General features: G+C 35.9%; 2 protein-coding genes across 2 annotated transcripts in view; one reads left to right on the top strand and one right to left on the bottom strand.

The window, feature by feature from the left end:
* The window catches only part of LOC129731415 (uncharacterized), a 38,699-nt gene that overhangs the window by 11,185 nt on the left and 13,608 nt on the right, over positions 1-13,906 (top strand). The gene's annotated exons all lie outside the window — the stretch shown is intronic.
* On the bottom strand, positions 7,405-10,634 carry LOC129731417 (uncharacterized). The gene is made up of 2 exons (XM_055691395.1): positions 9,666-10,634; positions 7,405-8,644 (listed from the first exon to the last, which is right to left on the bottom strand). The coding sequence occupies exons 1-2, from the start codon at positions 10,512-10,514 to the stop codon at positions 8,627-8,629; spliced, it is 867 nt and encodes a 288-aa protein (XP_055547370.1). The 5' UTR covers positions 10,515-10,634; the 3' UTR covers positions 7,405-8,626.

Raw genomic sequence — 13,906 nt, 5'->3', positions numbered from 1 at the left:
GGACTGTGCCATCAGGTCTTGGAAAATCGCCTTGAATTTTGGCCAATTAGCATAGTTACCGTCAAATGTAGGAATAGGTGCTTTCAACGGCTGCTGCTGAATAATAACCTGTGGGGAAACAGATGAACTCACGGTTTGCATTTGAGTAGCAGCATTGATTCTTTCCTGGATGTGATTCGACAACTCGGTATGACGATCCTCAAAAGTACAGTAAATTTCATCTTGCTCATCCGATGCTTCATCAGGAATCAAGGCCATGATTTCACTATGGAAGTGGCTAAACTCGCTGTAGATTACTACTAGTTTCTTCTCCGCGCACTGCAACTGGGCTAACGTCATACTACTCTGCGTTCGCAAAGTCAACTGAATCCTCACTAGCTTCTGTTCGATCTGTCCTCTCTGCCGGAACAAGCCCTTCAATTTTCGCATCGACTCCAGCTCCATTCCCTCCTCCCAATTGAATCCGTGAAATGAAGCGGACGAATTGGACCTTGAATGTTGTCCGGTTGGAGTATTACTGTCTCGGCTCCGACTCAGAAGTGGAACATTCTGACCTTCTTGCAGTTGGTCCACTTGGTTTTGATTTTCTAGCATATTTCTTACTGGTGAATGTTCTAGCGGCATTTCGAAACTTCTCACTTCACTTCTTTTTGTTCGATGGTCTTTTCTCACACAGTGTTCGTATCGAGACTCTCTTTCACACAAAAACGGCAACGTAGCACACGCGCAGCAAAACGTCCTTGAACACGTTCTCGCTTGTATCGACTCGCAATTTTTCCTCGCGACGCGCACGCGACGACTGTACTTCGCGACGGCTGTACTTTTCGATCTGCTGTTTTATCACGTGTTCTTGGAATGATTCCTTCTTGGAAGGAAACCTTTTATGAACTGGATACCGATCCTTTGGGTCACTTTTCATTCACTGTGCTATGATCCGGCTCGAAGGACCAAATTATGTTCCACATCAATGGACCATAAGACGTGGGTTAGAAACGTGAAACCCGTGACACTGAAAAGTTGTTCACGATTCCCTGGCCGGATTAGTTTAGAGTGGACTGTATACGGTTGATCGATCGATGGAATACACGTGATTAACACTTAGCAAACTATCTTTATCAGCTTTAAATTTAAATTTGATCGCGCGAACTACGAACTGAACACTTCAATGGTCGTACATAGAATGAATGGGAATAGCATCGATGAATCGGTGCTCACTCCATCGAGCTGCTTGGTAGAGAGGGATGTATGTACTCATATTGCCTTGTCTATGTATTCGCGTTCTTATTGTTGCTGTCGTGACGGATGGAACACAAACTGACAGCTCTTTATTTATTATTACGCATATCAATGCAACTACCCTGAAAATGTTTTTTTTTTCAAGCTGAAATGTGTAGTCCGGGACACTACACCGCGAAAACGAATTCGACATTAATGAGCGGTAACTTACCCCTTACAGTTTGCAGCTTAAAAAAACGTTTTTAGTGTAGTAGCATTGGTATGCATAATAATATGGATAGCGTCAATTTGTTTTGTTCTGGTCATTGGCGATCATCGTCATTTTGTGTTGTTTCCATTTCATATTTCCACCTCGGAAATGTGCTAAAAAAATTACTTGACACACTTTACCACGTGAAACGAAAACTAAAACAAAGCAGTTTTGATACATACGTGTGAATGTGTTATCAACTCCTTACAGTACACTCTGCTTTATTCGGGTGTAGTCCGGGACAGAAAAAGTGTAGTCCGGAAAGTGAAAAAAAAATCGAAGTACAAAGTGTAGTCCGAGTGTAGCTACACCGCGAAAAGGAATTCGACATTAGAATGTGAAAGGTGGAAATACCTATATCAAGTGGTGTTTGGCCATTCTAGCTGTTTTTCAAAACCCGCCATCTTGGAATTTAAGATGGTGTCTGCGGCTAGACGTCGTACACAAATTGCTCCAAAAAATCTAGACTTCAACCCCCCCCCCTACTTTTGTAACGAAAAGATACGTTGACTCGTGACTCCTCCTAAAAGTACATAGGTAACGTTAAATAACCAACATTGTTCGATTTTAGAAAAATAACAGTTTCGTAACTGTCTCAACAACCTCCCTTCCCCTACATGTGAAATAAGTAATGCAAACTCATCTCTTTATGCTAAAATGCATACGCCTTTGTAGATTACTCTAATCTTAATAACTCATGGGTCTATAAAAACTCTCCATTTTTGAAAAATGCTCAGTAGGGCGCCAATCATCGTATGGAAAAAAGTGACCAGAAAATTTCAAAAAAAAAAACCCTAAACATTTTGTTCAGCTGCTCGAAAAAACACCCTGTTCAAAATTTCAGTTCTATCGGACCTAAAATGGGGTGGTGCAAAGCGATTGAAGTTTGGCCTTTTTGAAAACCGAAAAATCACCCAAGGGGGGGGGGGGGGTACGTGAAATTTCGGTTTTCGAAATTTTTTTTTGATGCCAAATGACTTAAAATTTCATGAAACGTCGAGAATTGGTGTCATCTGAAAAAAATTTTTTTGCAAAAATCTGCTCTTTGGGACTTAGGCGGGTATTAGACGAAGCAAACATTTGCTATTTTTGGTACGAGTTTTATTTGCACAAAATAAAATCCGTACCAAAAATAGCAAATATTTGCTTCATCTAATACCTGCTTTAGTCGTTTTTTCAATTGTGCAAGACGGAGTTCAAAGTTTTAAAATTTATCTTTTGAAATTGATCACTAGTCTCTTGAAACAGCTTGTATGATATACACTATAACTAGCATCGAATACATTATGTTTCATTAGGGTGGTTCATTCATTCGACATAGGGTGGTTCATATTATTGTGTAAAAATGAGTATAAAATGAAAAAAATCACTTTTCACTGAATAACAATAGAAAAATTCCTGAAAATATTTGTTATATCATTGTCGTTAGGGTGGCAATGTTGAATTGGAAAAATTATATGTAAAATGGCAAGTTATTACGAAACAAATTTACAAAATGTATCAAAAACTACTCTGTGCAAAAAAAAAATTATCTCAACCAAAATTAAGATTGTGTCTCGCGAAAAATGTTGAATGCTTTCATGTCATTTGCAAAATCACACACGGGAGGTACATGGAATTCGAATATTTGAAAAATGTTTTCCATTCCAAGTGTCTTAAAAGTACATGAAACGGTGGAAACTGATGGAATATGTTTTATTTTATTTTTTTTGAAAAATATACTCTCTAAGACACTTGTACTTGTTCTTTCGAATGTTGTACCAGACAATTTATTCGTTTTATTTACCACAATAATGTCCTTTGCCAACACTTGATTGAACACACAGCGCTCTGGCTTATAGAATCGGACAAAAGACTGTATCGATGTTATTCAGTGATAATGAGATGAGATGAGATGAGATAATTGTATATAAACTACGAAAGTTTACCTGAACAACGAAACCGGCCATGGAGAAATCAGAAAAAAAGTTATATATTTTTTTAATTTAATTTTTTGTTACAGGGTCCATTTTTTTTGGAAGAACAAAGTTATTATTTACAACTTTAGCAGATACACTATGCCAATCAAATAAACCGTTTTGACTGTAGAAATATTCTCAATTCCTCAAAGAGTGCTCTATTGGAAATTAAAAATATGTCTACAGTCAAAACGGCATAGTGTCTTCGGCAAAGTTGTAAATAATATTTTGTCCTTCCAAAAAAAAAAGCCTTTAAAAAAATTGAAAATATATATCTTTTTTTCAAAAAATATTTTTTTTTTCAAAAAATGATAACTTATTTTTCTTGATTTCTAAATGATCGGACTGGTTCCATTGTTTTGGTAATCTTTTGTAGGTTTTATTAAAAAAATCATTTATTTTTAAAATAAGCCCTTTTGAATAAATAATTTTTAATTTTTCTTAAATTAAATAATCAAATAATTTTTTGAAGCTAATTTTTTTGGAAACACAGAATTATTATCTACAACTTTGTCGAAGACGTCACACCAATCAAACGAACCGGAGTGCTTTTTTTATTTTATACTTATTTTTCACAATATTATGAACCACCCTATGCCGAATGAATGAACCACCCTAATGAAACATAATGTATTCGATGCTAGTTATAGTGTATATCATTATACAAGCTATTCCGAAAGACTAGTGATCAATTTCAAAAGTTAAATTCTAATCATTTCGAACTCCGCCTTCCACAATTGAAAAAACGACTAAGTTCCAGAGAGTAGGTTTTTGCAAAAAAAAATTTTTTCAGATGACACCAATTCTCGACGTTTCATGCATTTTTAAGTCATTTGGCATCAAAAAAAAATTCGAAAACCGAAATTTCACGTACTCCCCCCCCCATGGGTGATTTTTCGGTTTTCAAAAAAGGCAAACTTCAATCGCTTTGCGCCACGCCATTTTAAGTCCGATCGAGCTGAAATTTTGCACAGGGTGTTTTTTCGAGCAGGTGAACATTTTGTAAAGGGTTTTTTTTTTTTGAAATTCGAGATGACCATTTTGGCTGGCATCCTAATGCTCAGTTTGCTAAGCCAAATACGTGTGCAAAGTTTCTTTCAAATCAGAAATGGTTGATATTCAACCATAGATCATGTGGCGCGATTTTGACCAATTTTGGTTCAGTTCAGTTCTTCAATTTATCAAATTTATAAAATAATACAGATTATTTTCGGAAGCGTGGTCCCCGTGGCTCTGTGGTTAGCGATGTCGGTCGGCTAGCTCTCCCACACGATTGTGATATCGGGTCGATTCCCGATCGAGTCGAGGATCTTTTCGAGCTGGAAATCTTCTCGACTCAGCACTGGGGCACGGTGTATCGTTGTACGTATACTACACATACAAAATGTGTCAAAAACAATATCGATAACGAATTCTCTCAACTAATCTAGTTGATCGAGACCACTATTAGCCCCAAGGCTAAGCGTGCGATATTGTTGTTTCGGAAACGAATACAGTCATACCAGCATTATGGATCCGTTAAGCATAATAGTGATTTTAAAGTAACGATAAAAAATCGAGAAAAAATTATTAAACTCGAATTTACACTTATTTGTAGTAAATACATTAAAGTTTGATGTTTTATATATTTTTACGTTTTACACAACTTATTTTATTCAAAACTCACAAAATGATATGCACATCCAATTCCCACTATTATGGACCACTTTTTGATCCTCTAAGTATTATGAGCCAATGGTCCCAGTAAAAAAAGCCAGACGTACATTTTTTATGCAAAAACAGAGTGTTATTTTGAAAAGTTATTCCAATAGGTTAACTGAGGTTAACGTCGAGAAGAATATTTAACATGGGTTTATTCTCGGGTTCTCCCCACCATATACCCTTTCTTCAAGTCCAATTCTATAGTACCCCCTACCCTGTTGATTTTCCTTCTAACAATAATAAATCCCTCTTATATAATAAAACTGCTCTGAGCTGTTGACTTTCCTTCTAACAATAATAAATCCCTCTTATATAATAAAACTGCTCTGAGCTTTTCAGGAAATTGTAATTATAACTGTGGAGGAACGAGGTTTTTGAGACTCCTTCCTCCTTAAAAAAAGGCCCTTCTTATAGTATAACACCAGAGCAATATGAACCCTCTCCAGGAAATGTAACAAGCGATATTAGTGAGGGAAACGAGGTTTCGAAATGATTTCTTCCACTTGACATAAAAAGTGCTTCATAGAATAAACCTGGCCCAAGGGGTCAAGTCTCTCTCCAGAGAATTGTGATCTGGCGATACTGGTAGGATGTGAAAGAGACTCCCAGCGTGCATAAGTTTTGTGATGATGATGATGATGATGATGGTCCCGCCACATACCCCTACAAAGGTTTGAGCTGGACGATTTATCTATAGATAATTAATGTGATCACATTTCAATCAGTTATACAAAACAAAAAAAAAAACGAACTGATTTTACCTCCAGATATAAACTTCTTCAAAAACTGTATACTTGATTCATAGAGCACACAAAACTAGTACAGGGTTTTCATGACCTTCAGCCAGACCAACCACAACTATTTCATGATTTTCTCTAAGCATTCAAATAACAATTTTAATTCGCTAAAAGAAATCATTTATATCTGAAAACCGCGCGCGAGGCTCAAGCTTTTGTAGTCTCTTTCTATTATTTTTAAAGCTACAACAACAATAATGAAAGAAAAAAAAATCCATCATCATCACCGTGACGAACACAGTAGTTTTGTTGTTATAAATTTAGAAAAGTCCAATTTAATATAAACATATAAATAAAATTTTACAACACAATCAGATCCGTTCGTATAAAACTTCGTCATTTACAAGCTTCAATAAAACAATCAATATATGAATAGAAACCAAAACAAATAGTTCATCTAAAATAAATCCGTTTGTTAAACTTCGTCATTTAAGATCCGTTTGTTCAAACTTCGTCAGGTGAACTCTACATCATTTTGAAAAACTTAGTATCGTTCTATACAATAGAAACTTTCACGTGTGAAATACATTGTCTCTTGAACTCCGCAAGTGTTGGTGCACGTTTAACATGTCTTGGCATCGAATTGAAAAAATTTATACCTTTATAAAACAATGAATTTTGTGAAGCTCTCGTTAGAAAGAAAGGTGTTCTTATTTCATCCGCGGTTCTAGTGTTATATCTATGAAAATCTCTTCCTCTTTCAATTCGATCACTCAAATATTGAGGTAGCAAACCATTAATTATTTTAAAAATGAACACCATAGACAAATAAACAACTCGCTGCTTCACAGATAGCCATTGCAAAGCGTCCAACATGAAAACAGAGGAAGTTAATCTATCACAATTTAAAATCAAACGCATTATTCTATTCTGCAAACGCTGTAACCTCAACAGTTGTGTGTTATTAGCTAAGTATAAAAAAGTAGGGCAAAAATCCAAATGTGGAGAGATGATTGACTTGTATAGCTGTATTTTACTACTAATCGTTAATTCGTTTTTCAGACGGCATAGAATTCCATACTTTTTGGCAATTTTCTTGATGACATTGTCAATGTGAGCGTTGAACTTTAGATTGTCATCAATAATCACGCCAAGATATTTAATCTCCCGAACGCGACCAATTGCCTCATCATCAATCAAAACAGAGACATCATCATTTACAACGGTGCGCGAGAAAATCATAAATTTAGTTTTATCAATATTCAATTTCAATTGCTTATACTTCAACCATCTGCTTAGAGAACGTAAATCTTCGTTCAAGTGTGAAACGGCTTCTTCTACGTTCTTAGCTGCAATGAATAATACGGTGTCATCGGCAAAAAGATTAATATCACAAAAACGTAAAACTCGTCGCATGTCATTAATATACATAATGAACAAAAGGGGCCCTAATACACTTCCCTGTGGAACTCCAAGATCATTCTCCACGGGACTAGAAACAGAATCATTAAAAACAGTCCGTTGAGTTCTGTCAGACAAATAGCTTTCAAACCATCTGAATGCAGTACTCGAAATTCCAAAGCGCTTGATTGTGTTCAACAATAAGGGCCTAGAAATTGTCTCAAAAGCGCGTTTTAGATCCAAAAAAACAGCAAATATTGTGTCTCTATTTTCTAAGTTATCTTTCCATTTTGCTAGTACTAAGTTTAACGCGGTTTCACATGAGTGGCCTTCCCGGTAGCCTGATTGTTCCGGAATTAGCAACGAGTTACTATTTAAATATTCTAGAAGCTGGCCTTTAACAACTAGTTCTAATATCTTTTCTAATGTGTGTAACATGTTGATGGGACGAAACTCTTCGGCTTTAATCGTTCCAGCAACCTTTTGAATCGGAACAACCAACGATTCTTTCCACACCAAAGGCACGTGCCCTGTTTGCAACGATTCATTAATGAGGTCCAGCAAAGTGTGACCAATGACATTGAAGCAATCTTGAATAACTCTAGCATTTACATTATCTACTCCAGCCGTTTTACCTAATGAAAAACAAATTTTTCTCAGTTCTTCTAACGTGATTGGGTGAAAACCATCAAATGTACAACTACTGTTAATCGGCTGTTTTATTTCGTCGGGTTCCTCGACCAATTCAATGGATTGATTGATCAATGAAACACTATTGACAAAATAATCATTAAATCTAGATGCAATAATTTGTTCTGAATGTTCTAATGTGCCTTCAAAAGTTATGGACCGCGGTTTACAATTACTAGGTTTCAACAAAGATTTCAAAATTTTCCATAACTCTTTGCTGTTATTTTGATGTTGAACAATCTTTCTCTGGATATATTCACAACGCTTCTTTTTAATCGCTTGTGAATATTTATTACGCGCGAACGTGTACTCAATCCAATGATTCTGATTGTTTAATCTACAAAACTTTTTGTACAGTTTATCTCTCTTGCGCTTTAGGCGCAAAAGATCCAAACTATACCAGCTGTTCGAGTTTTTCAGCGAAACAAATTTATGTTCAACTAATTGATTCGTACACGTCTTCAAAATGTTAGTAAGAACAGCTGCAGATTCATCTAAACTACCGGTCGCGATTGGAAAACCCAAGCTTCTCTCAACAAGGTTCGAAACAGCCTGTTTCGAATATTTTCTCCAGCATTTCAATTTTATTGAATCATTATTATTATTCAAGTTTTCTAGAACATTAATTACTAATGTCTCATGATCGGTTATTTTCATATCAGAATTCGTAACTGAACGAATCGAATCAAAATTGCAATAAACATGGTCAATCAAAGTTCTACTCCGCTGGGAAATACGCGTATATTCATCTACACTTTGTTTCAAATTGAAAGACTCAACTAAACGCTTCAAATGATTCGAATTTGCATCATCTCGCCAGTTAATATTAAAATCGCCCGTCACTATATTTATTTTACCCAAATCAAGAAATTCATCAAGCCAGTTTTCCAATATTTCAAGAAAACGGCGGTCACTAGCATTAGGAGAATGATACAAAACACCATAATTGCCCACCTTCATGCCACCAACTACTGTAATGCCCAAGAACCAGTTACCATCCTTAGCTTCGTTGTGACAAAGCTGGAATTGAACTGATTCTCTGACATAAATAGCAACACCGCCAGTTTGCCTAGAATGTGATAAACAAGCAGCAACATTGTATCCCGGAATACTATATTGTTCAAATGCTTCATCATCGACAATGTGAGTCTCTGATAAAAACACCAAAAGTGGACGTTTATCTTCAACAATCTGACGTAATGCAACGTAGTTTGTTGTCAACCCCGCAATATTAAAATACAAAAAATCAAACTTATTCACATTCTCGTTGGAACTTGTTTGCTATTTATTGAAACGCAAGCTGCTTTTCTTTTGCTCGAATAGTCTTTTATAAATTAAACACTCTGAACTAAAAGCGGCATGGTTGACGTCCAAATTAGTTTTACGCTCTTTATTCGTTTTTACACAATTGACGCATTTCAATACAGTAGATGTACACTCAGATGTCTTATGGTTTTGGCTACACCTAGAGCATGCATCACAATTTTTGCAATTCATGCTCTTGTGTCCAAATTCTCCACATTTGAAGCATCTTAGCACATTTATCGCGGGCAATACTAAGCACCGATCAAACTCTACATTTACTTGCTTAGCAGATAACAAACTATTATACGTTTCTAAATCAACTTCAATTACCGCGCTATACTTGTTATAGGTGAAGCGTGGATTTTCGTACATATTAACTACTTTTACCTCATTGATTGTGATGCAATCATTTTGACTCTTTAAATAGTCAATGAAAACATCAGGAGAAAGATTCTCACTCATGCCCACTACTTTCAATCTAGGCACCGACGTGGGAACAACAGCACTGTATTTTTCACCCAGATTGCTTTGAATGCCATTTTTCACTAAATCAATATTTTCGCCAACGGCGCATTCGACAATAATGGAACCATCTTTACCGTTCCTGAAATTACTAACTTTGTGTGTTTTAGGATCTAAGTTAGTTTTCAAAAACTTCCGAGTTTCCTCGCAAGGTTGTTTGGACTCTTTCGGTTTAATCACAATAACCGGACGAGTCTTAGGTTTAACCGGTTTAAATCCGATATTAGTATTACTTTTGTTACTTGAGTTAGATTTATTGTTTTTACCGCGACTTTTAACAACTTGCGCAAAAGTTGCACCGTCGTCAAAAACATCGTCATTATTTTCGTATTCGATTCTACGCTTTTTGCCGATTTGGTCCGATTCAGAAGGAATCCTCCCAATCCGCGCGCGAGCATTATTAATAGCAGCTATATTCTGATTTGTATTCAATTGCAAAACCGAATGATTCAATTTTTCAAATTTCTCACATAATAATTTTTCAAGAGATTCCTTTACATTTGATCTCAACTGTTCCATACTGATATTTATCGCGCTGTTTATCTGGGTCGCAATTTGATCCCGCATTTGAATGACCGAGTCAGAGAGAGAGGTTAATTTCTGCATCTCTTCTTCGATACGCTTCATGTCCGGAGTCAAATGTTGCCCACCACAACACTGGTTTGATAAACACTCATCACACTTGAAGCAAAGATTATCGTTGTCTGTAATCATCTTTGCCGTCGCCTTGGTGAGCCCGGTGCACTTGTAGTGAAACAAACGTGCACAGTTAAAGCCCACACATTTCAACGGCAAATCTGATAATACAATTGCCGAACTACAGCCGGAGCAAATCATGACACAATACAGGTTGTGTAGAACAACTAAAGAATTTTTCTCACACTTGGACCAGACCACTTTGTGCAAGCTCTTTTCTTGTCTATATCCATGAATGCATTACAGTCCCACATGATACTTCGTCACTTGTTAGATAAAATGAATTTAATGCTTTTACTTTTTTTCTGGCAGTGTGACTCTTATGCATTCATGGATGGACTGTGGTTAAACGTGAAGTTGAATTAAATTACTGTTAGCTAATGTGCAAAGTTGTATTGTTGTATGTAGTATTATTCAGAAAACGTGTACATGTTTCTTTATCGACTACATCGTTCATATATCCATTTTTTTTTCTTTTTGTTTTTATTTTATGATAACTTTTACGATTTTATTCCGAGTTTCATAATGAAAGTTTCTTCGTTTCAAAGCTTATTATTATTTTATCATGTTTGTCTTTGTTTATTGATTAGTATATGTTGTTATTATTAATATATTCTGTTTTTATTTTTATTAGAATTGTTACTATTATTATTTATTGTTATTATCAGTATTATTATTTTGTCTAAAATTAATAACAAAAAGTATTTTTATTATTATCATCATTATTTTTCAGCATAGTAAACTCAACAAACAAACAGATGTACATACATTTACACACACACATTCACACTTACATACACTTATTAACCTCCTTGCTTTTCCTTATCCTTCGGCGGTTAATTGACTAGTTATAACTCAGGAACCTTGCCAAGATGCTACCCTAACTAGACAGTATTTTTGCAACTTGCCCTAGTTAATTACGCAGAATTTAATTGACCAGCTGGTTACTGAGGCTGTGATGCCAATCCTCTTATCACTGGTATAGCATGAATGATGCCTCATAACACCAGTGACCTGGCCCTTGGCCCCCTTCTATATTTCACAAATACAAAATACAAATACATATTTCTTATTGGAATTTTGATAACTGAAAAGGAACATTACAAGCCGGGGTGAGATTGTGCCATACACTCATTTTTTGTCAGCCATCTCATGGCGATCACAAGACAAAAATTTCTTAAGTAAGTTTCCTCGAATACTTAACCAAAAAAAGACTAGTCCTGTGACCCGGAAAAGATGGCTGACATATCTTACAGTGCATGAAACAGTTTTTGTTTTTATTCATCTTTCTCTTGGAAGCTAACTTGACCAAGGTAAGCTCCCCGGAAGTAGCATTCAAATGGCTCGAATTTTTCCTAGAGCAAACGGTTCACAACGATAATCTCGCGGGAACTGTAGCTGATAGATGTCGCCAAGAATACTCACAACTATTGAGTATGCATTCGACGAAGACATTGCTGATTTCGTACCTTGATACTTTTTGTAGAGATCTGATAGCTGCTTCAGGCAAGAAACTTCCTAACTTTATTGTGTTTATTAAGGGGGGACCCTACTCTGGAAAGTCGAAAAATAATAAATTTTCGTATTTTTTTTTCGGATGCTTAGAGTAGAGTGATGTGTTCGGATATTGTGGCTATTGATTAAGGTATTTTTAAAGATATATTTTGCACGTTCTGGATACAAATATAGTGAGGATTACGCTGTAAGCAGCGTTTCTCTCGAAACCATGTTTCTTCAACTGGTGGTAAATTTTTCTCAGCATCTACTGAACCGATTTTGCTGAATTTTTTTTAACATGTAAAAATGGATTATCTAACTTGTTACGTAGCCGTTTTTTGATATCTGAGTTTTTCAATGTTTTATGATTTTTTAAATAGTGATTTTTCATAAAAAAAAACAATTTTTTTACTAAAATGGCCGCCATTTTGGCAATTTTTAGAATTTTCAAAAGCGGCTACGTAACAAGATAGATAATATGTTTCTATATACTGAAAAAAAAAAAATTCAGCCCGATCGGTCTACTAGAAGCTGAGAAAAACTTACCACCAGTTAGGTACTGATTTAGAGAGAGCATCAAAAAAAATATGAAAATTCATGATTTTTCGACCTTCTAGAGTAGGGTCCCCCCTTAAGAAGATTCTGATTCTAGTGCATGGCAATGCCACGTTGGAGCGAGGTATCTCCGTGAATGAGGAGTGCGTAGTCATGAATTTGGAAAAAAGACAGACTTGTAGCGCAGCGCTTAGTGTACGATACAGTACAGGTTGTCTGAGGAGGACACGAAATTGATATTGATGAGGAGATGCGTGAGCTGCTGAAGTATATGAGTATTATATGCGTTGTTTATAAGATACTTGTAGACATCTCCTCTCGGGAAGGTGACATCCGTCGCATTTTTCGATTTTTTGTGACTATATCTCTTGATTTTAATAAGGCTGAACACGCCAAGAAGTGACTTAGAGCATATTGAGATGTAAATCGAAAGTCACGCTTTTTTATTCCTTGACTGTATGGAAAACTACAGAATTCAAAAGTACAATCAACCAGGAAAAATATTTGAACAAACCGGGAAAAACCGGGAGAAAACCGGGAATTTAATTTCGGGTTTTGAGTGGCCACCCTGAGATAACATGATGTCATTCTCTTGATTTAGACTGATGAGTTACGCATGTAGCTTGCGCATAGTGTAAAAGGTTGGCATTACATTTATTACATGTATTTAAACGTAAAATAAAAATCCCAATTAATCCACGTAGCGGTGAGACCCAGCCTTATTCATTTGAAGTATTATTGTTTAAAATAGATTTTCACGAACACTTCAATTTATAGAAAAAAATACACCTTGATAATTTCTGCTGGATTTATTTTTCACTCTAAATAGCGAATTTCTGGTGGCCAAAAGCACAAATATACCGAACATTCTGAACATAACGTTCGCACACAAATAAACATACATTAACACCACATACACGTATAAATAACATGAAATAAATATGTTTTAAATGTATGACGCGAAATTATTTTTTTTTTGAACGTCGTGATATAATCGAAACGTCATTGTACTCATATGTCGTTTTCGTTTTCGCGGTGTAGCTACACTCAAACGACACTTTCGACACCGAAAATGTTTTATTTGACTTTTCGGACTACCCTTTTTCTGTCTCCCTACACTTTTTCTGTCCCTGACGACATCCGAAAAAAGCAGAGTGCACTGTAGGAAGTTACCAACACATTCACACGTATGTGTCAAAACTGGTTTGTTTTGGTTTTCGTTCCACGTGGTAAAGTGTCAGGTAAATTTTATCTGTTGTTTTCGTTTTCGCGGTGTAGCTACACTCAAACGACACTTTTGACACCGGAAATGTTTTATTTGGCTTTTCGGACTACCCTTTTTTTTATCTCTCCCTACA

Source organism: Wyeomyia smithii, chromosome 3 (genome assembly GCF_029784165.1).
Source record: "Wyeomyia smithii strain HCP4-BCI-WySm-NY-G18 chromosome 3, ASM2978416v1, whole genome shotgun sequence".
In the NCBI taxonomy this organism is placed as follows: Eukaryota; Metazoa; Arthropoda; class Insecta; order Diptera; family Culicidae; genus Wyeomyia; species Wyeomyia smithii.
Note: the sequence above shows the minus strand (reverse complement) of the source record. Positions and strands in the feature narration are given on the sequence as shown.

Bases quoted from the DNA above. Each gene is read 5' to 3' on its own strand.
- LOC129731417 (XM_055691395.1), bottom strand. From the start codon at position 10,514: ATGATTACAGACAACGATAATCTTTGCTTCAAGTGTGATGAGTGTTTA.